The following is a 22,925-nucleotide window of genomic DNA, read 5'->3' on the forward strand; positions in this document are numbered from 1 at the left end:
GATATTTATAGGATATTCCATCCAAAAACAACAGAATACACTTTCTTCTCACGTGCTCATAGAACATTCTGCAGGATAGATAATATCCTGGGTCACAAATCAAGCCATGGTAAATTTAAGAAAACTGAAATCGTATCAAGTATCTTTTCCGACCACAACGCTATGAAATTAGGTATCAATTACAGGAAAAATCTGTAAAAAATACAAACACATGGAGGCTAAAGAATACACTACCAAATAACCAAGAGATCACTGAAGAAATAAAGAGGAAATCAAAAAATAACTAGAAAAAAATGACAATGAAAATACAGTGATCCAAAACCTGTGGGATCAGGTTTTGGATCATTGTGCCACAAAAGCAGTTCTAAGAGGGAAGTTTATAGCTATAAAATCCTACCTCAAGAAACAAGAAACATCTCAAACAAACAATGTAACCTTACACCTAAAGCAATTAGAGAAAGAAGAACAAAAAATGCCAAAGTTAGCAGAAGGAAAGAAATCATAAAATCAGAGCAGAAATAAATGAAAAAGAAATGAAGGAAACAATAGCAAATATCAATAAAACTAAAAGCTGGTTCCTTGGGAAGTTAAACAAAATTGATAAACCATTAGCCAGAGTCATCAAGAAAAAAACGGAGAAGACACAAATCAATAGAATTGAAAATGAAAAAGGAGAAGTAACAACTGACACTGCAGAAATACAAAGTATAAAGAGGGATTACTACAGGCAACTCTATGCCAATAAAATGGACAACCTGGAAGAAATGGACAAATTTTTAGAAAAGTACAACCTTCTTAGACTGAACCAGGAAGAAATAGAAAATATAAACAGACCAATCGCAAGCACTGAAATTGAGACTGTGATTAAAAATCTTCGAACAAACAAAAGCCTAGGACCAGATGGCTTCACAGGCAAATTCTATCAAACATTTAGAGAAGAGCTAACACCTATCCTTCTCAAACGCTTCCAAAGTATAGCCGAGGGAGGAACACTCCCAAACTCATTCTACGAGGCCACCATCACCCTGATATCAAAACCAGACAAACATGTCACAAAAAAAGAAGACCACAGGCCAATATCACTGATGAACATAGGTGCAAAAATCCTCAACAAAATACTAGCAAACAGAATCCAACAGCACATTAAAAGGATCATACACCATGATCAAGTGGGGTTTATCCCAGGAATGCAAGGATTCTTCAATGTATGCAATCAGCCAATGTGATACACCATATTAACAAATTGAAGGAGAAAAACCATATGATCATCTCAATAGATGCAGAAAAAGCTTTTGACAAAATTCAACACCCATTTATGATATAACCCTCCAGAAAGTAGTCATAGAGGGAACTTACCTTAACATAATAAAGGTTATATATGACAAAACCACAGCCAACATCGTTCTCAATGGTGAAAAACTGAAACCATTTCCACTAAGATCAGGAACAAGACAAGGTTGCCCACTCTCACCACTATTATTCAACATAGCTTTGGAAGTTTTAGCCACAGCAATCAGAAACAAAAAAGAAATAAAAAGAATCCAAATCGAAAAGAAGTAAAGCTGTCACTGTTTGCAGATGACATGATACTATACATAGAGAATCCTAAAGATGGTATCAGAAAACTACTAGAGCTAATCAATGAATTTGGTAAAGTAGCAGGATACAAAATTAATGCACAGAAATCTCTTGCATTCCTATACAGTAATGATGAAAAATCTGAAAGAGAAATTAAGGAAATATCTGATTTACCCTTTCAAGAAAAAGGATAAAATACCTAGGAGTAAACCCACCCAAGGAGACAAAAGACCCATATGCAGAAAACTATAAGACACTGATGAAAGAAATTAAAGATGATACAAACAGATGGAGAGATATACCATGTTCTTGGATTGGAAGAATCAACATTGTGAAAATGACTCTACTACCCAAAGCAATTTACAGATTCAATGCAATCCCTATCAAACTACCAATGGCATTTTTCACAACTAGAACAAAAAATTTCACAATTTGTATGGAAACACAAAAGACCCCCAATAACCAAAGCAATCTTTAGAAAGAAAAACGGAGCTAGGGGAACCAGGCTTCTAGACTTCAGACTACACTAAAATGCTACAGCAATCAAGACCGTATGGTACTGGCACAAAAACAGAAATATAGATCAATGGAACACGACAGAAAGCCCAGAGATAAACCCATGCACATATGGTCACTTTATCTTTGATAAAGGAGGCAAGAATATACAGTGGAGAAAAGACAGCCTGTTCAATAAGTGGTGCTGGTAAAACTGGACAGCTACATGTAAAAGAATGAAATTAGAACACTTCCTAACACCATACACAAAAATAAATTCAAAATGGATTAAAGACCTAAATGTAAGGCCAGACGCTATAAAACTCTTAGATGAAAACATAGGCAGAACATTCTATGACATAAGTCACAGCAAGACCCTTTTTGACCCACCTCCTATAGAAATGGAAATAAAAATAAAAATAAACAAATGGGACTTAATGAAACTTGAAAGCTTTTGCACAGCAAAGGAAACCATGAACAAGATGAAAAGACAACCCTCAGAATGGGAGAAAATATTTGCAAATGAAGCAACTGACAAAGGATTAATCTCCAAAATGTACAAGCAGCTCATGCAGCTCAACATCAAACAAACAAACAACCCAGTCCAAAAATGGGCAGAAGATCTAAATAGACATGTCTCCAAAGAAGATATACAGATTTCCAACAAACACATGAAAAGATGCCCAACATCACAAATCATTAGAGAAATGTAAATCTAAACTGCAATGAAGTATCACCTCACACCAGTCAGAATGGCCATCATCAAAAAATCTACAAAGAATAAATGCTGGAGATGGTGGCGAAAAGGGAACCCTCTTGCACTGTTGGTGGGAATGTAAATTGATACAGCCACTATGGAGAACAGTATGGAGGTTCCTTAAAAAATTAAAAATAGAAGTACCATATGACCCAGCAATCCCACTACTGGGCATATACCCAGAGAAAACCATAATTCAAAAACAGTCATGTACCACAATGTTCATTGCAGCACTATTTACAATAGCTAGGACATGGAAGCAACCTAAGTGTCCATTGACAGAGCAATGGATAAAGAAGTTGTGGCACATATATACAATGGAATATTACTCAGCCATAAAAAGAAATGTAATTGAGTTATTTGTAGTGAAGTGGATGGACCTAGAGTCTGTCATACATAGTGATGTAAGTCAGAATGAGAAAAATAATACCGTATGCTAACACATATATATGGAATCTAAAGAAAAAATGGTTCTGAAGAATTTAGGGGCAGGACAGGGATAAATAAGCAGATGTAGAGAATGGACTTGAGGACATGGGGAGGGGAAGGGTAAGCTGGGACGAAGTGAGAGAGTGGCATGGACATATATACACTACCAAATGTAAAATAGATAGCTAGTGGGAAGCAGCCGCACAGCACAGGGAGATCAGCTCGGTGCTTTGTGACCACCTAGAGGTGTGGGCTAGGGAGGGTGGGAGGGAGACGCAAGAGGGAGGAGATATGGGGATATATGTATATGTATAGCTGATTCACTTTGTTATACAGCAGAAGCTAACACACCTTTGTAAAGTAAATATACTGCAATAAAGATGTTAAAAAAAATGTTAGGAAAGAAAAGACTTAAAATAAAAGGGAAATTGATGCTGCAAATTCGAAGTCAACATTAAAAACGGCATAATGGTATAACGCTTTCCTTAAATATTGGCTCATATGAAAGTTACAAGCCGTTAAAGAGAGCATTTTTTGTAGTCCCCTCTTTACAAATGAGAAAATTAAGACTTGAGAAATAACTTGCCAAAAGTGTCTTAGGAGCTTGATTTTCTTTTCTAAGTTTATTTACAACACACACACACACACACACCCAAGATTTTAATACTTTGGTAGGTTACTTTGCAGATCTGTCAGTTTTGACACTTTGCCACTGGATACACAGGAATGGTTCTCTATAATCTCTACAGAGCATTATCTAATTTGATTCTCCCAAGAGTCCAGTGAGAAAACTAGTATGTGTTATTATACCTGAATTTGTTTCACACTGTTACCCTTGTTACCCTGGTTCACTTTTTTATTTGTTTTAAATTCTGATTGTTCTGCAACCAGCCAACATTGAGTAGAAAGATCTGATATCCTTTCTCTTTTTATTCCAAAAGGAAGGATAAAATATAAAGATATAAAATGCTATAAAATGACAACTACTTTGTGCCTTAATATAATCTAAGTCTTGTGCCATTTTAGATATATTCTAAATATAAATTTTAATTGTTATTACGAACACTTGAAATATAACTTCCATACTTTTTATTATGGTACTCATCACATACTGTACCTCATTAGGCTATTGAAAAAGATCTCTTTAAAATTCATTGCTTGCCGTTAGTTAATTTGAAGAACATTTTAGAGATATAATTAAGTAGAAAGAAAAAGGTATTTAAAAATCTATTAGAAAACCTTTCAGGGAATCATTTCTCCAAAGATTTCATTTATAACAAAGGTGTAAAAATATTCATGAACAGTAATAACCTTCAGGTTTTAGTTATTAATTTAATAATAGAATACTGAAAAACAATAGATGCCTGCCTTTTTCTTCTCAGACTATACAGATGGTATAGGGATTGTTTTCCTATTTTAGTTGGTCTCTATTCTACCTATACATTGTTGAATTCAAAAGTTCAAAAAACTAGAACCAAGTGCATCACATGAAGTTAAGTTATACCATCTATCTAAAATGTCAGGAGGAAGTAACTTTAAAAAACAGATTTAATATCATAGAAATCGATGCCCATTTCAAAATTGTAAAATGTTGAATCATGTGTTCATATATTAAACCCAATCCTTTAATATTGTAATTTCTTTAAATAATAATCACTTCTTAGATGAAAATGATTAAACTTGTTCTTAACCTATGTGAATTCAATAACAATTTAAATATGTTTTGCTATAAAAATCTTATTCCTGAAGACAGAGTTAGGGTTGCTCAAGAGAAACAATGTCCTCAATTTTTCAATCAATTTTTCTTCAGTGAATTCAGACATGATTAACTAAAATCTCTCTTTATGAGGAGTTGTTTTTTAAATGCCATTTTTTAGACTATTGTTTTTTATTTTTACATTTGTAAAATTGGGTGACATTCATTCTAAAGCTTCTCAGAAATTGTGTGGATAAACACATTAAATTTTTTAAAAACCTACAGATATAAAGTATCAGAAACTTGGGAAGCTATAAATATTTTAGAGCAATATCTGACAGATTTATTTTCCTAAGTACCACAGATTAAGCTGGGTAAAATTTCAAACTAAAAACACTATCCCTTTCTGCCATTGAATCATAGAATTAGAAGGGGCCTTAAATGCCATTACTTGGCCTTTAGGTTATAAGTTCTACTGAGGACAAAAGACGATCAGTGGCGTAAGTTCAAACATTTATATATAGGAAAATTTTACAAGAAGTTTTCATACTCCTTTTATAATTCTTGTTTCCCAAGTTATTTCCCCCTTTTTCAAATTAATATAAGAATATGAAAATGTATACAGTATCATATACAATAAAAATGTTATACCATCTTGTATCAACAGAGTATGCGTGGTAAAAAGGGCACGGAAGTCAGGATACCTGAGGTGCATCATCTCAGACAATTCAATTAACCTGTCTGAGCCTCATTTCTTTATCTGTTCTAACACATACTGTTAATAAAGGTGTCAAGAAGTTGAAGTGCTCTTTGAAACATTAAAGATTAGATTTTTATGTTTAGTATACATTTATGTTTAAGTATTTTTTACTGTATTTCTGAAAGTTGATAATATGTAACATGCGTTGGTTACATTAGCCCACCCCATTCTAGACGTGAACAATTAATGATCTTTAACATTCATTCATTATTTTTTGTGGTATAACCTCTTCTTGTATGGTTTTTACTTAAGAGAAAGTACTCTGTAAATTCAGCGCTTAAGAAAAGTAAAAATAAAATTTGTTTTGTTGTCTGATGTGTAAAAACCTGGATAATAGAGTGAGAATTAGAGGTTGTGCCTCTTACTCAGAACTGACATGAATGGTTTCCATGATGCATTTGTGGTTTTGAGTCACTGTGGAAATTAGATAGATGTGTGTGTGTGTGTGTGTGTATAAAATATGAATTTTAAGTAAACTTCATACATTATGCAACTTCTATGAACCATGAGTCCTGAGGGCAGCAGCAACAAAATAATTAGAATTGTAAACTATGGTTCTGGGAAGTCAATAAAGGCTGCCAGTAAAAGTGAATGAGTTCTCTATCTGTATCATATTTGAAGGGGTTAAATATGTAAGTTATAAGATTGCTTTTACTGGCTTCCTTTAATTGAATTAACCAGTGAATATAATCAAGTTACCATTTGCCAAAATGATTCCAATAAGCAGAATTTATTATCTTTGTTCTAATTATATGTAGAAATATTAGAGTCTTAAATAAATGAGGTTCCTTTTTCCAACATTATTGATGATGCTGTAAAGTCTGTTATTTATTAGCACATCCAAGAAAGCACAAGGAAAAGGGTAAGAAATAACAGTGACTTTCAAATAAATGAGCCCTATTATTTGAATCACTTTCTTGCTGAATAAAATAAGTAGAATGTGCACCTGAAGCCTTTTCCACAGATACATATACAATGTAACTGGCAGCCACATGAATACAGTAGTAGATTTCTTGGTTACATTTATCTTGAGAAAGAAAATTATATATACATAACAGGGTTTTATCAAGAGTAATAATGGGTAAGCTACTAAAGGTTTTCTAGCAAATTCTAGCTATAGTGATTAATTGACTAAAGAGTAAATTTCAATTAGGTATTTAGGATGGTGTCCTCTTTTAATTATTGGTACTGTGATATCTGGTATTAAGAAAACATACTTCATTCTATTTTAACACTTAAAATTGCAAATCTCTAAAATGCTGTTTTCAGAACACCACAGAATAACTTCTTTGGACAAAGGAAGCTGGTTACTGGGGAACATCAATCAAACTGGCTATTTTAGAGTCAACTATGATTTAAGGAATTGGAGATTATTAATTGATCAATTAATCAGGAACCATGAGGTAAACTGGATTTACTCATCAAAGATCTGTTTTGACATATGAACATCTGCCATTTTAATCCTAAGTGATTCCATTTTTTTTTTTTTTTTTTGGTTGACCTCATAGGTTCTCTCTGTCAGTAACCGAGCAGGTTTGATCGACGATGCCTTCAGCCTAGCCAGGTATGTTTTCCTGTGGCTCTCCACAATAAAACTAATGCCCTTAAGACTTCCTCTATTAAGCTAAATAGTGTATATGTGTTGAATAAGAAATCTTTTAAAAATAATTTCTGTCTCACACCCTTTGTCTTTGGATATGAATTATAATCAGTGTCCCAAACTCTTGGTCAATAGTAGCCATGGGGTATTTCTGAGTCAGGAGAAGCTTGATCAATTTTCGCCACAAGTTCAATTTAACACTCAAGATTAATACTCTCTTTACAATTTCATTAATGAACTCTACAAAATGACCATTGTGCCGTATTTAATTTTTGATGTAAAGTACCTTGAAGCATCAGCATTTTTTTTTCATGACGTATACTAGTATATCTTTTTTTTAATGTATTTTTGAATGTGATTCATTATGAAAATCTTGCACTGCAAGACAGAAATAAATATTCTACTGGGTAAAGCTGTTCTGGACAAAATATATATCAATCTTGTAGCAGAAGTTATAGTACTAGTTATAGTAATATTTGTGTTATTTTCATAGTTAGATTTATAATGTTAAAAATCAGTTATTCTTTTGAATAGTCATTAAATAGCTATTCCTTTGAAGTAATGTTGATCGTAAACCCAAGCTATTTTACTCAATTTTGAGGCTAAATAGTAAAATAACTCAGTCCTTTTAATATTTTGTATTGTTCACATCAAGTATAGTTTTAATTTTATTAATCTGATATTATGGGACAAAAATTTAGAAATGTTAGAGGTGGAGGAAAGCCTGACAAGATAGTCATATGTGGAGATAAAGATTAAGTAAGATATGAAGACTTTGAAGAAAGCATTAGATATAACCTGAAGATTATTTTGACATAGAAGTTTAGAGACTTCAGAAAGCCAGTAAGAGAGTGTACTTAATGTAACATTGCCCTGAGAGAGAAGCAAGCAAAAGAGAGCTATGTTAAGAGTTCCACAAGGAAAGGTTAGGGAACTAGAAGAGAACTAATATTACCAGTTAATTAAACATATAAATTTCCAGGCACTGTTCTGTTTTACATATAGTAATTTGTATAATTTTCACAACAACCTTATGAGATAAGCAGATCTGTATTATTATTATTATTCCCATTATATAGATAAGGAGACTGAGGGTCAGAGAAGTCAAGTAACTTACCTAAAGTCACATAGCTAGTAATTGACAGGGCCAGGGCTTCATATATATGCAGTAATAGAAGAGCCAGGTAACAGAGGAAGATTGAGGGGATTTGAAGTGGTAGTTCATATGAATCCTTACGGGTTTGAAATGATGGTGAGAAAGCAAACAAGTAGTGATATCCTAAAGAGAGAGGGCAGATGGAAAGATGGAAATTGAAAGGATCTTTGACTCATCTGCATTAAATGATAGAAGCTATTTTTTAATGAAATATTTTAATTTTAGTAGATGATTTTTTTTTTCCAAAATTAAATTCCTTGTTGTCTAAGACAGAACATTGTTTTCAATAACAATTTTGGAAGCCTTAAACATTTGAAGTAAACAATTCCATTATTATTTATACAAATTTACCAGGGGAATGTGCAAATCTCCTTGAATATATATTGAAATTTGTTCTATTGATCATGAGATAATTTTCCTATTAGCATGGAAGTAAATAAACACAAAATTAGATTTATTCTGCATTTACTTGGAAACACCCTGCAGTCACTTGGAGTTAAGGGTTATTCACATTTCAGGGTATTCTAGTAAATGTTTCAAAGTTTTGCTACCAACCTATATCAGTCTTCTTTCAGTTTCCTGAACACACCATGCTCCTTTTGGCTTCTTTATAGATAACAAACAGAAGAGTAGCAAATATTTATCAATATGTATGTTCCAGGTACTGTACTGAGGCTTTTATGAATGATTTTGTTCAGTCTTCTCAGTAAATCCATGGAGTGGGTGTGGTTACTGCAGCCATGTTATAGCTGAGTCGTGGAGGTTGAGAGGGGTTAAGTCTCTTAGCTAAGGGTGCACAGGTTTTAAGTGAGGGGTGGAGGGGTGACATTCAACTGCAGATAGTAGCACAGCAGCGCTTATGACCTCAGGTCAGAGTGACTGCCCATTATATGAAATTCCTTTCCACTCCCCTTGTCTGTTGGGAGTATTGCTATTCACTTAAAAATAAAATTTCACTTGCACAACCTTACCTGAAACCTATCTGTCCTCCCCAGAAAGAATAAGGTGACATCCTGTGGATCTGTACTTTAGCAGTTGTCACCTTGTAGTTCAACTACTTTTCTGGGTCCCTGTGATTTTGGAATGATCTTGAGGGTAGGGCTTTGTCTCATCCTTGTATTACTACTGCCTAACTTAATCTTTGGTACAGGATTATACCAATATATATTTGTTGAATGAATTGCTAATTAACTATTAATTATTCAAACTATAAACTTTCAGGCCCACTATCTTTTTGTGCAATTAAGTACACATATTCTAGGTATTTTTTATGGTTGTTTTTTAAATATATAAAAACCACATGAATGCTTTCTGTTTGTAGTGATTAAAACAAGAGATAACAATGTGAAAATTTTCTTTTACTCCTTCCATGACATCCTATAGCTCTTACTCTCCCTCTTCACAGGTAAAATTAATATTTGATATATATAAATCCAGCCATTTTTAAACATTTCCATACAGTTTAATTTTTTTTACGTGAACAGAAATACATTCTGTTTTCTACTCATTTATAAAAATAAATCTGAGGAGATTTATTCCATTGTTGCTAAATTTTCATTATTATAATCAAGACTGCACTGAGTGTTCTTGAACAGTCTTTTGTCGTACATATACGTATTTTTACAGGATTGATTCCTGAAAGAGAAATTTTTGGTTTAAAGAGTATAAAATTTTTGATAAATATTACAAATTGTATTCCAAAGTGTTTCCCAGTAGAACCCTCCATCAACCACATACGAGAGGGCCCAATGCCCCCAAACCCTTCATGATAATAAAGAGTATATACATCTGTTACATTTTTGACAGTATGGCAGCAAAAATAATTTTTTTGAAGCTGTTACAGAACTAGTTGAATTAACTTGTGCATCTTTTCATATACATCTGCCATGTGTATTTTGTTTTCTTCTGTGAATTTTTACCTGGTTAAAGGAAAAACAAAAGCCTAATAGAAGATGGGTGAGGTATTTTTCCTACTCTTTTCCTATATATTTTGGATTTTTTTTGGATTTTACTCCTTTTTGTAGAAAACTATTTTACAGTATTTTCTCTCAACACTATGTCATTTTTTTTTTTTTTTTACTTTGTGGTGTATTTCATCATCTCAAAAGCTTTTAATTTATATGTTAAATCATTCCTTTTGTAGCTTTCTGTTTCTTTGGTTCTGACTTCCATAGAAGACCTTCTCTATATGAACATTTTGAAAATATTTCATTTTTTATTTGAAAGCTATTTTGTTTTTACATCTATCTCCTCACTCTTCCTTCACTAATTAGTTTTTATGTATAGAATGGAAGAGTCATCTAATTTTCTTTAACATTAATATATTTATAACCAATTATTTAATCCTATTTGTTTAAAGGACTTTCTTATTTACAGATTTGAAATGATATCTTTATCTTAATGCAAATGCTTATATTTTAGGGAATTAATTCAATTCTGTTTAACTGGTCCCTGTTCTTTTTGGCACTAGTACCATGTTGCTCTGATTAGCTTTATAGTATGTTGTGGTTGACAACATTTTCTCTCGTTCTTGTTCAAAATCTTACGTGTTTTAAGTATAGATTTTAAAATCAGTTTGACAAAGCCCATTAAAAATCCTGCTGCAGTTTTGACTGAATATGCATTGGTTGGATTTATAAGTTAATTTTTAAAGAATTAACATCTTTTCAAAGGTGAGCTTTCCAATATCAAAACATGTTGTTTCTCCCCATTTTTTTAGGTCCCTAAGTCAAGCTCTATAGCTTTATTTACATTGGTTCTGGAAATGTCATATTATTTCCTCATTTTTTCTGGTATACGCTTCTATAGGAAATGGCACTGCTTCTGCACTTAGATGTTCTAATTTTCATTACTTGTGTGTAAGGAATTAATCAATTGCCTCACAAATATCATTGTGTTATGACTTGAACTTTGGAATTAGTGACTAAATGCCTAGATATTTTTTGTTGGGTGTTCATGTTTGTTGTTGGTTTTTGTTTTGATGAAGCATTGCTAGATTGAGAGATATAAAAATGAAAAAGATGCGTTTCTTGTTTTCAATGAATTCATGGTCTAGCAGGGACAATACACTGTAGACAATTAACTATATTCAGTATGTCAATACAATGAATAAAATATTATGCAAATGTTGTAATATAAAGAATTAATGTGGTCTAGAAAGATTATGGAGGACATCATATAGGAAATACCATCAGAAAAATGAAAGTTTGCTATGGAAATCTACTAAAGTTTGAAAAGTAATGAAATGACAGAAGGAAAAAGTATAAACTAGAGGATGGATTTAGGGCAAGAGAACTGTTACCACAGTGATGATCATGCAACAAATTGATTAAAACATAGATTTGAGAAGGAGTGGAATTGGCAGCTAGATAATGTAAAAACTCTTATTGAAGTTATTTATTAGCTTAATATGTAGTAGAAACTGAAAATTTGGAAGATTCGCTTTAGGAAGTGTAATATCCACTGGATTTGGATATTTAAATTCATTAACATGCTCTGAGTATGATTTTAAAAAGCTATAAAAGTGTGTAGAACTGGATTGTGGACCTATGTGGTATTTTGTTTGAAAATCGTCAAAACACATGAAAATTGTTTGGAACATTTGTTCATATCCAGAAGAGTTCCAGAGATAAATCATCATCATCATTATCATCATCATCACCACCCTTGCCCTGGGCAGTTACTGCATTGACTTATTTATTTAGTCACCAGTTTCCTGGAAAATTCAATTATGTATTGTAGAACACATGCCAGATTATTGCATTATTAATGTCATAACATATATTTTTAGCCTGCAGAGCATACTTTAAAAATTCTGTTATAGGCTATTCCATTAAGGACCCAATCACCTTCAAAAGCCTAACTAGGGCAGAATCTTACAACTTAGTTTGCAAATTTTGTTAAGAAATAAGATAGCAGTTATATCTTTTAAAGTATTAGTGTTTTATTAACAATAAGCACAAGAACCTGTACTTGGAGATTATGAATGTCACACTTAGAAGTGCTCTAAGTACTGGTGAGCTGTCATCAGTGGTAGTTAATACATTTTTGAAGACTGTATAAGTTAAAAAATTAATAAATACATTTTTATCAACTTGTTTCTGAGTTTATAAATCTGCGATATGTTAGGAGAACTGGAAATTCAGTATGTGAGCCAGTGAAAATATAATGGCTCATGAAGAAGCAGACTATGAGAATACCCCAAACCTACCGTCATGCATTGTTTTTGTTTCTGGGCTTTAGTTTCAGGACTGGTAGCAGCATTGTTAAAACTGCCTTAACAATGTTTGCAAACTGATTGGTACTAATCTGCTCCTTGTGAGACTTCCTCTATCATAGTTTTTATTAGAAGTTCGGTGTCTTCTGGATGGCTCTCCTGTACGTTGTTTAAAGTTTCCCCTGCCACACATGTGTTCATTACTTCTTTGCTCATTGCAGAAAATAGGAGCATTATGTACCTAAAAAGCGACTTCATCTTGAACTGGGCTAGAGGAAGAGTAGCTTTTCCTATGTTGATGGCTGGACCTTTAGATTGTAATGTGTTGACCTTTTGTAGGGGACATTGAGAAGGAATGACTTAGAAACGTTTTATGAGAAATACCTTGGCAGACTGGACATTTTGTCCTGATTTCCCCACTCGGTTATGAAAATAACAGGACTGCTTCACTTCACCTGAACATGGCTATGCAAAACCTGATTAAGAATCCTGGATCCCTCTGACATTGTCTACTGCTTTATAAATTCTGATTTCAAAAAGGATATTTAGTTTCAGAATTCTTTCCTCAATTCCTGCCTTTTTCTTTTTTGAAAGTGCTATATAATCTCAGTATAAACATTTTTCTTCCTTAGCTGTGTTTTATAATGGAATCATAAGAGTTATTAATAATAGAATACTGGGAATACTGATTAAAATGGATTTTATATTGTACTCACTGGGCAGGGAGAGAAGGATTCTTTAGCTGTTTATATTAGAATCATTTGGGAGAAGTAACCATGTGTAGATTATGTTCTTATTTATCTTTTGTTAAGGCACTAGAATGTGTGTGCAAAAGGATTACAATTAAATACTTATGAAATCCTGAATGTGATAAAATTGTTTATTGCAAAATAAGATTTATTGTTAGCTATATGCTTCCAATCTTCTGCCATTGACCAAAGGCTATTTAAAATTAGTTTGTAGTTATGCTTTTGGACTTTCTGGCCAGGGCAGATCTTTCCATGCTCTGAATAGTGACTCATAATGAGTTCATTCAGGAGCTTTGTGGCCATCCCTAAGAGATCACAATGTTTCTCACATCTGAGAGTCTGGGGATTTAATTATTTGTCTTTATCAGCTAACGTTCCTCTTGAGATATACAAAAAGGGCACCTTGAAGCCCTCTCATTTTATACCTTTCTGCATGCAATTACTTAAAAATTCATATCCACAAGGCCTCCAAATTGGTCTTAGTTTATGTAACACTTTGTCACAGTAAATGTTAAAAATAGTTTGAAAGCATTTTCAGGACATTTACTATAATGAGCTGGGAGTCTTCAGCTTTCTTTCTGTGATTACCCAGTAAAAGGCTGGAGTAGATTCCTGAATTTTCAAGCCACTCTGTTCCTACAGGGGTACGCTGGTTTGCTCAAGGTTAGAGAGTGAGGTAACATGTTCCTTTGAGCTATCTTTAGAAACCTTTTGAGGGTGGAGTCACAGATGTTGTCCTTGAGATAAGGATTTAGGGGGAGCTACCATACATTCCAGGTACTTCTGAGAAGCTCAAACCTCCTGGGGCATAAGGGCAGGCCTGTGGCTCTTGAGGATGACAAACTTTCTTAGAGACATTTCAATTGTACTGCATTAAATCAAAAGCAAATTTGTAACCTTCCAGTGCAAAATTTGTGTTTCAGCTCTGTAGGTGAAAATGTTTTAATATTAAAGTCTAATGTCTGAGAGTGCTGAGTAGAAAGTAGGAGATATTTCGACATCCTTCTGTAGGTTTGATCCATTTTCATAAGAAACAGCCTGCACTCTTGAGTTACAAAAGTGTGGGTGATGTTTGTAGCTTACATGGATTTGCATAAGCCATTCTTTTTTAAGAATAAATAGTCTAAATTTCCAAACGCAAGTACAAATTTGTTTGAATAAGTGTATATATGCTCCTTAGTGTCTCACAAATTTAAAAAGTTAGAATTCACATTGTAGTTAGTACTGTCTGGTCACATGTGACACAAAGTTATGATTCTTTTGATTTTATAGTTGCTTTGAAACCTAAGCCTGAGATTTCATAAGAATTTCTCTAGGATTTCTCTAAGCTTCCCAATAATTTGAAATACCTGTTCACACATAATTTAAATTATTTAGGTAAAGCTTCCTCCAAAATGGTCATTTATACCATCAACTTTACTTGAATAGATATTTGTAATATGTGCTTTCAGCATAAAGACCTAAATATTCCTCTGATGTTAGATTCTTGGACTGTGATAGTATTATCTTAGTGTTTTTCCTTCCATGAATTTGAGTTATCTCTTCTCCTGCTTGCTGGGAATCTTTTGCATATTCAGGTGCAATGCTTCTTTGAGTATGAGCTGAGAGACCACCTGCATCAGGACCACCGCACCTGAGACGTTTTATTAAAAATTGCATATTCCCACCACTACCTAGGAATCTGCATTCTATGAAGCACCTCATGTGATTCTGACACCCACAGCAATATGAAAACCACTGCTTTTGAGGCCCAGAAGGTATTTATGGCATCAATTTAGATAGGCAGGTGCTCCTGTGGAGCTAAAAGGCCTTAGAGCTGTATCCTCAATAGCAGTGAGGGTGGCTTTCTTTGGATCCTAGTGTCATGAGCTGATCATTCAACAATCAGGACATCAGGGATTTAGTTTTAACTACTCAAAAACACTTTTTTATTCTTGTTATTAAATATGTTACCGTTTCAGATATGCCATCTGATAGCTGTGAACAAAACTCAAAATCTGGGTGTCTTAGAAATTTTCCCAAGCATGAAAATCTCCTGGAGGGTTCTCATATAATTAGGAGGCACCTTTATGTTTATTTTATTTATTTATTTTTAAATTGGAGTAAAATTGCTTTACAATGTTGTGTTAGTTTCTGCTGTACAATGAAGTGAATCAGCTATATGTATACCTATATCCCCTCCCTCTTGGACCTCCCTCCCACCACCCCATCCCACCCATCTAGGTTGTCACAGAGTACTGTGCTGAGCTCCCAAATGAGCATACTAACACAGGTCAACCATACACACGCATATTGAATTCTGTGGTGTTCAGTAGTTTTCCATGGTGAACAATGTGGCAGAATTTTCTTGCAAGTTAATCTGGCATCTAAACCTGGAGTAATTTGTAAGTCTATTGACAGTGCAAGTAGGCAGGAACAGTTGAGGTACCTGAAGCAAGTGTTAAATGTGAGAAGGAGGCATCTTTAGCTTTTGTAGTTATTCTGTGATAATCTTTGAGTGACTCAGGAACTTAGAAAGATGAGGAAAAGGAAAGGAAAGGAAAGGAAAGGAAAGGAAAGGAAAGGAAAGGAAAGGAAAGGAAAGGAAAAAAAGTAAATAGGTTCTTTCAGCAAGAAATAATTGATAAGAAAGAAGGAAACAAGAGTTTTGTGGTAGACTTAGTCTGTGGAGAAAAGTAAATGAATCCTCTGGCATTTAGCCTGTTAATGTAAAAGCCTAATTTTCAAAGAACTCTCAAAAAGCCTCTTTTCATTTTTATTATGATAAATTAAATTATAAAGAAATTTTTTAAATTAGGAACATATGAATATAGGTATTCATGCAGGTTTTATGCTAGAGTAATTACTTTATTGTCTTGTAATGATATTTTCCCACTTTGGAACAGAGATTCTTAGGGGCCTTTCTGATCGCAAGCTTTCTTAACAAACATACTGATCAGCCAGTTATAAGAACTGCTCGTATTTTTCTCCTAGAACTCATAAAATCTATTTTGGGCTTCAATAACTTATTTACCTGAGGTAGCAATGCTATCTGGATAAGGAAACTAGAATAAAGGTAATGGAAAATAAGTGTTTTATGTTAGTTTCTACTTGCCATGAAAATATAGAAGATTTCATTTTTATACTTGAAGAGACAATGATTTGGGAAAGAGCGGAAAGGAAAGGAAATTTAGTTCCAACATTTTGTGCAATGAAGGTGAGTGATTAATTCAAAATAGCACACACTTTTGCTTATATGGCAAATCTTAAAGCCTTGGGAGATGATTTTAAATACGTGAGGTTCTCCCTTAATTGCATGCAATTTCAACTAGCCTGTGTGGAATGCTTCAAATGCCCTTATGTGAAATGGAGTACTAGTGAAGAGGCCTTCACTATTTTGGATGTGAGAAAACATCAGATTAGGAAAACTTGACTTGTTGCAACTGTGCCAAAGCCTATTTAATGTTATTTAAAGATATGGGTACAGGCCAACTCAGAAGCCAAGAAGTAGCATGGGCCCTGCGGAATCAGACCACATTTGAATCGCAGATTGACTTCTTCCTTCCTAAAGTGGAATGGCCTGGAGTATAGTGGATTTGAGCCTCAGAAGGGAGGGAGGCAGGGGTTTCCGGTTGCTCAGCTGCTTCAGCTAATTAGGGTGAGGATTAAACAGAAGTTCAGTATCAGCTCTCCAGGTCACCAGGTGGTAGTGCTAACCAAAGGGGAAAAAAGAGACTTTTCATAAGAAAGAAAATGTTACTCTAGCAGTCCATCTGTGACAAATTCAAGTAAGGCTAATAGGCTCCAAAGAGAATAATGATTGAGTATCAGAGAGTTTTATGTGGATGCTGACTTAAACACACTCTAAATTCGTGGAGGGTTCTTGGGAATGCTGTCAGAAATGCCAAAATAGAAAGGACTCCGGGTGAAAATTACTTGGTTTTGCATTCCCAGTGTGCAAATGCACTGGAAGTTAATTGCATAAGCTGAGGGCAGACCATGGGCTTTATCTAGGCCGTATCGAGGGAAATGTTACTTCCCCTGTTTCAACTGATAGTGAGACTAAAATTATTATAGAAATATAGTTAATATGCAGAGCAATTAAGCCCCTTGCCTCCTAGCTTACCGCACTTTTTAATTTCCATCTTTGTAGAGTTTCTCAGGTTTCCTATTTCCATTTTTAAAATGTTACTGCAGTCTGTTGAATTTTGACATTGATAGACTATCAGCTATTTCATAGAGTGTGAAGAGTTGAGAAATCCATATGAAAATTTGTGTTTCAATAAATGCAAAAGTAATACATAGGGTATTTTAATAAATTATATATATAGTGTGAACGTTAATGAGTTTGTTGACAGGTAGCTAGATGATGGATACATGGATTGAAAGGTAGGTGGATAACAAAGACAGAGCCATAATACTTATTTCATGCTGTGAGGAAATCATTATATTTGGCCTCGGAAAGATTATTTTGTCGTTTGCTTTTCATATGGGAAAAGTCATACAGAATTTTATTTTTTATTTTTTTATTATATTTATTTATTTTATTTATTTATTTTCTGTGTTTTTTTGGCTGTGTCAGGTCTTGGCTGCGGCATGTGGGGTCTTCGTTGAGGTGTACGTGATCTTTCGATGCGGCACAGGCTCTTTGTTGTGGTGTGCAGGCTTCCCTCTAGTTGTGGTGTGTGGATTGTTTCTCTCTCCAGTTGTGGCGCACGGGCTCCAGGGTGCGTGGGCTCTGTAGTTTGCGACATGTGGGCTCTCTTGTTGAGGCACACGAGCTCGGTAGTTGTTCCACGCGGGCTTAGTTGCCCCACAGCATGTGGGATCTTTGTTCCCCGACCAGGGAGGGAACCCACGTCCCCTGCATTGGAAGGCATGTTCTTTACCACTGGACCACCAGGGAAGTCCCCAGAATTTTAAAAGTCAAGAATCATAGCCGATGCTTACTTAAAATAAATTCAATTGATTTTCTTAGCGAAAGGAAGATATTGAGATAAAATATGAACATGAATTATATACTAAATAATTATCACATATAACAATAGAAAATTCCAAGTGTTGTTGAAGACATTTTCAAATATTTATTTACTTCAAAGATATGCCAAATTCAGAGTAAGGTAGAAACATATGTTCTTTATTTGTTAGTCTGTATTTTATCTTTATAGAATGTATAGAAACTAGTAGGAAAAACTTTCAATAGCTATTTACCTGGTTTGTATGTCATCATTCATATCTGTTTTTCATTCCAGATAAGTTAATCATTTTCTAAAGCATATATACATGACATTAAAATGAACTGTGTGTTCTCCTTATTCTCAACAGATAAGTGATAATGAGAACATCTTTCACAAACAGACAAAATGAAAATAATGAAAAACATGAGAAGCAAGTACGTCAAAATAATTTTAGTGGGTTGACCTTTTTTATTTCAATTTCTGATGCTCATTAGTAAGAATAATTCACAAATGGAAAGTTCTGTAATACAAAGTTAGTCAGCAATGTCTTCCAGTTGTATAGTAACAGCTTTGCACATTTGAAGATACATGGGAGTTAAAAATATACATAGGGATGGAAATGGTGACCCCATGTGGCCTATCCACAATGTGACAGTTCATTAATTCAACAAATATTTAGTAAACACCTACTATGTGCCAGGCACTATTATAGACACTAGAGTAAATAGTAGTGAATAAAAGAGCCAAAGTCTCTGCTTATATTACAGTGGATAGGATTATAGTTAGTTTATCAAGCAAGTAAAAATTTGTCAGGTGGTGATACTTTCAGAGTAAATAAATAAAAAGCAAAAAGAATGGGAGAGTTTGGAGAAGGCTAACAGAGAAGGAGTTTATTTTAAATATCGTGGTCAGGGAAGCTCTTGTTTTTCAGTTGATATTTGAGTTGTTATTTATGTTATAAAGGTAAATAAGGGAGCCATCTGGGAGCAGAGCATTCCAGACAGAGGAACAGCACGTGCAAAGGCCCTGAGGTAGAATGTGTGTGGCATGTCCAAGGGAAAGCAAATAGACAGATGTTGCTCTAATGGAGTGAGTAAGGGGTATAGCAAGATGAGATGATTTAGGGAGGTAACAGTGCTGACCATGTAAGGCCTTATAGACTATTGTAAGAATTGGGGGTTTTATTTAGAGTGAGAGGGGAAGCCATTGGGAGGGTTTTGAACAAAAGAGTGCTGTGCTCAGACATGTTCTTATAGGATCACTCTGGCTGTTTTATTGAGAATATACTGTAAGGAAGCCAGGGTGGAAGCAGGGAAAGTAGTTAGGAGAGCAATTAAGACAAACTCTATTTAGAAAGCTGTTGAGAACTATAATATGGCTATTTACCTGGTGAGGAACAAGAGATGCCCCAGGGCACCTTGGTAGCCTCCTGAATGGCAGAGGTTTGCATGCCAGAGATACAGACCCTTACAGATGTTTTCCTGGAAAATAGTTACTCATTAAGCAGTAATAGCAAGAAAAAACAGACATTTATATTTTTTAAACATTTGGGTTACTTCCAGTTTTAGTCTATTATGAATAATGCTGCTATGAATATTTGCATAAACATCTTCATGTGATTATGTTTCCCTTTCTCTTAATAAATACCTAGGAGTGGACTTGCTGGGTTGTCCTGCAAGATTATTAGATACTACCCTATTGTTTTCCAAAGTGGCTGGACCACTTTGCATTCCAACAAGCAATACATGACAGTCTCATTTGCTTTGCATTCTCACCGACACTTAGTATTGCCAGTCTTTTTAACATTAGCCATTATATTGTGTGTCGAATGTATCTTATTATTATTGATTTAATTTGCACTTCTTTAATGATCAAGGATGTTGAGAATCTTTTCATGCACTTATTTGTCATCTCTGTATCTTCTTTTGTGAAATATCTGTTCAAATCTTTTGTCCATTTAAAAAAATTGAGTTGTTTTATTATTGAGGTATAAGAATTCTGTATATTGACCTTATATTCTGCAATCTTGCCAAGTTTGATTATTATTTCTTATAGCTATTTAATAGTTTCCTTTAAATTTAAATTTAAAGGTTTTCTACAAACATTGTAATGTCATCTGGAGATAACTATAGTTTTACTTCTTCCTTTTGAATCTTTATGCATTTTATTTCCCTATCGTAATAATTTTGAAATGCTCTCTAATATTCTTTTTTATGGTTATATATACCATAACTAACTTAAAATATTTATATTATTGGAAATTTAGAATGCTTTCAAACTTTCACTTATGAATAATTCTGACAAATATATTTGTGCATGCAGTTTTATTATTTATTTGCTGTTTACTAAGATGTAGTTTTGGAACTTCAATTTTTGAGTCCATGGTTAAAATCATTGAAACAGATTGTCAAGTTGCTCTTAAATATTGGCAAATTTCTCCCAAGAATAATATGAGAGTATTTTCTAGCATGGCTAATTTTAAAACTGATATTATTAATTTCAGTTTTTATATTATTCTATTCTCTAGACCAAAATAAGTTTAAGAAATAATTATTTTTTAAAAAATAATTGCTCTCTCTTTAATTTTATTTAGAAAATTATAGTGGTTAAAATCATTGACTGCAGAATTAAATATAGATATTAGTCCCAACTCCAACAAAAAATGTAACCTTGAGCAAGTTACTGACTTTTAGCCTTAGTTTCCTCAATTACAAAATGTGGATAAAAGAGTATCCACATCAGAGTTTTATTTTGAATATTAAATGAGATCATGTAATTAAATAAAGAGTTCTGTGTAGCTCCAGGTCCAATAAATGCTCAATCAATATTTTCTGTTATTATGTGACATTCCAGACAGACTGGGATCTGTCATGACATTCAAGAGACATATGATATTGAGTTGAGACTTTAGGGCTAGAAAAGTAGTTAATCCAGGATAGGTCCTTTTACCTTAGTTTTACCTCAATTTAAAACAAATTATTCAGGATATATTTTATTAGAAATGCATACCACTGTACTGAAGTATAAAATGTATACCCAAGTTTTAATCTGAATGTAGTTTGTTGAAGTTGTTGACTCAGTTTTCATCTTAACTTGTCTTTGTCTATAACATTCTCTTTCTTAGCTTTCTTTTGAGAAAAAATATTACTGTAATTTAGAATAATTCTTCCAATATGAAGCATGTAATTTTAAATATCAAGGTTGAATGTTAATATTAAATTGAGTAGTTTTGATAATTAAGGAGATCAAAGAGGTACAAATATATCTGGATAAATGCAGCTTCGTGATGTTGACAGCAGCAAGGAATCTCTTAAAGACAACATTCACAACAAAATTAATTTTTTATCAAGTAATAGCTGTTAGAAATATATGTATTTCATTTGTTCACTAAGCAATTGTTTATGAGGAATCTACTGTAACAGTGCACTATATTAAACATAATGAACTACATATATTAAACATGTGAACTACAAAATTTAACAGCATATTCTCAAATGCCTTAGAATTTAGAGAGAGATTATAATCTCACAATGATCTAATGGAAGATTTTATCTAGTGTAATGCATTAAGGTCTAAAGGATTTAATGTTTATCTAATATAAATGTTAGATGGTTTAAGGGCACAGTGTTTTTAAGGAAAGAGGGATCACTTTTGGATGGTATACTCACAATCTCCTAATGCTTCATGGAAGACGCGGCATTTGAGAATGTAGGGTGAGCTTTGAAAAACATCTGGAAGAAGGAAACAAGTAACATCACACATGTAATATCATGACACTTGTGTCCACCATTATCTGGTAATAGATCTCAAACATGTTAGCAGTAGATGGTATTTCAGGATAATCTTCAAAGAGATCTCAAAATAAAGTGACTGCAACAGATCCACGTAGAAGAGGAAGACAAACATGAAGAAATCAAAATGGAAAAGTTAACGTGGTAGCATCTTTGTGAAATTTAAACTTAAAAAGTAATTTCTTGCCATTATGAAAATTTGCTCCCAATTTTGGATTAAGAGGCATGCTCAGATTTCAAATCTCTAGATAAAAAAATAATGTCCAAATTCTGGCTTCACCAAGTTACAGTTACCTGCTAATACAGAAAAGCCATTTAGAAATGTTCCCTTTGCCAACCAGTTTCACTTTTTATGTGATCCAGTTTTAAACCATATTTATCTGATTAAGTCACTAATAGGGCAGCACTATAGGAAAGTAAAAATCTGTCACTCTGGAGAATATAATATGTCTCTAGTTATGCCCTGCTATGTGGGAACGTACTGATACGTGGAAATACAGCCGTTTCTCTCTCTCCATCAAGCCTCATTGAACTTGAGATCTTTTGGAATTTCTTATTGTTGGATCCATGTTTAGAATATTATAGTGCATACGTTTCATTTTTAACTATTAACAATTTTTTGAGGTCCTTTTTATATTTTATTCATGAGTCAATAGCAGTTTGTACTTTAGGAAAAGTAAGAGAAGGGTGTGTGTGTGTATGTGTGTATATTCTAAAATATAAGTTATATGGGACTTTTTAATATATATTTTAAAATAGAA

At 33.6% G+C, this 22,925-nt stretch overlaps 1 protein-coding gene across 1 annotated transcript in view; it reads left to right on the plus strand.

Annotated features, from left to right (window-relative positions):
• TRHDE (thyrotropin releasing hormone degrading enzyme) overlaps positions 1 to 22,925 on the plus strand; it is a 396,268-nt gene that overhangs the window by 312,595 nt on the left and 60,748 nt on the right. Inside the window, exons 11-12 of the mRNA XM_059936534.1 lie at positions 6,985 to 7,118; positions 7,224 to 7,279. Of these exons, the coding sequence (XP_059792517.1) occupies positions 6,985 to 7,118; positions 7,224 to 7,279 (190 nt within the window). The remainder of the gene's footprint in view (positions 1 to 6,984; positions 7,119 to 7,223; positions 7,280 to 22,925) is intronic.

The sequence above is a fragment of the Balaenoptera ricei genome, chromosome 10 (assembly GCF_028023285.1).
Source record: "Balaenoptera ricei isolate mBalRic1 chromosome 10, mBalRic1.hap2, whole genome shotgun sequence".
NCBI lineage: Eukaryota > Metazoa > Chordata > Mammalia > Artiodactyla > Balaenopteridae > Balaenoptera > Balaenoptera ricei.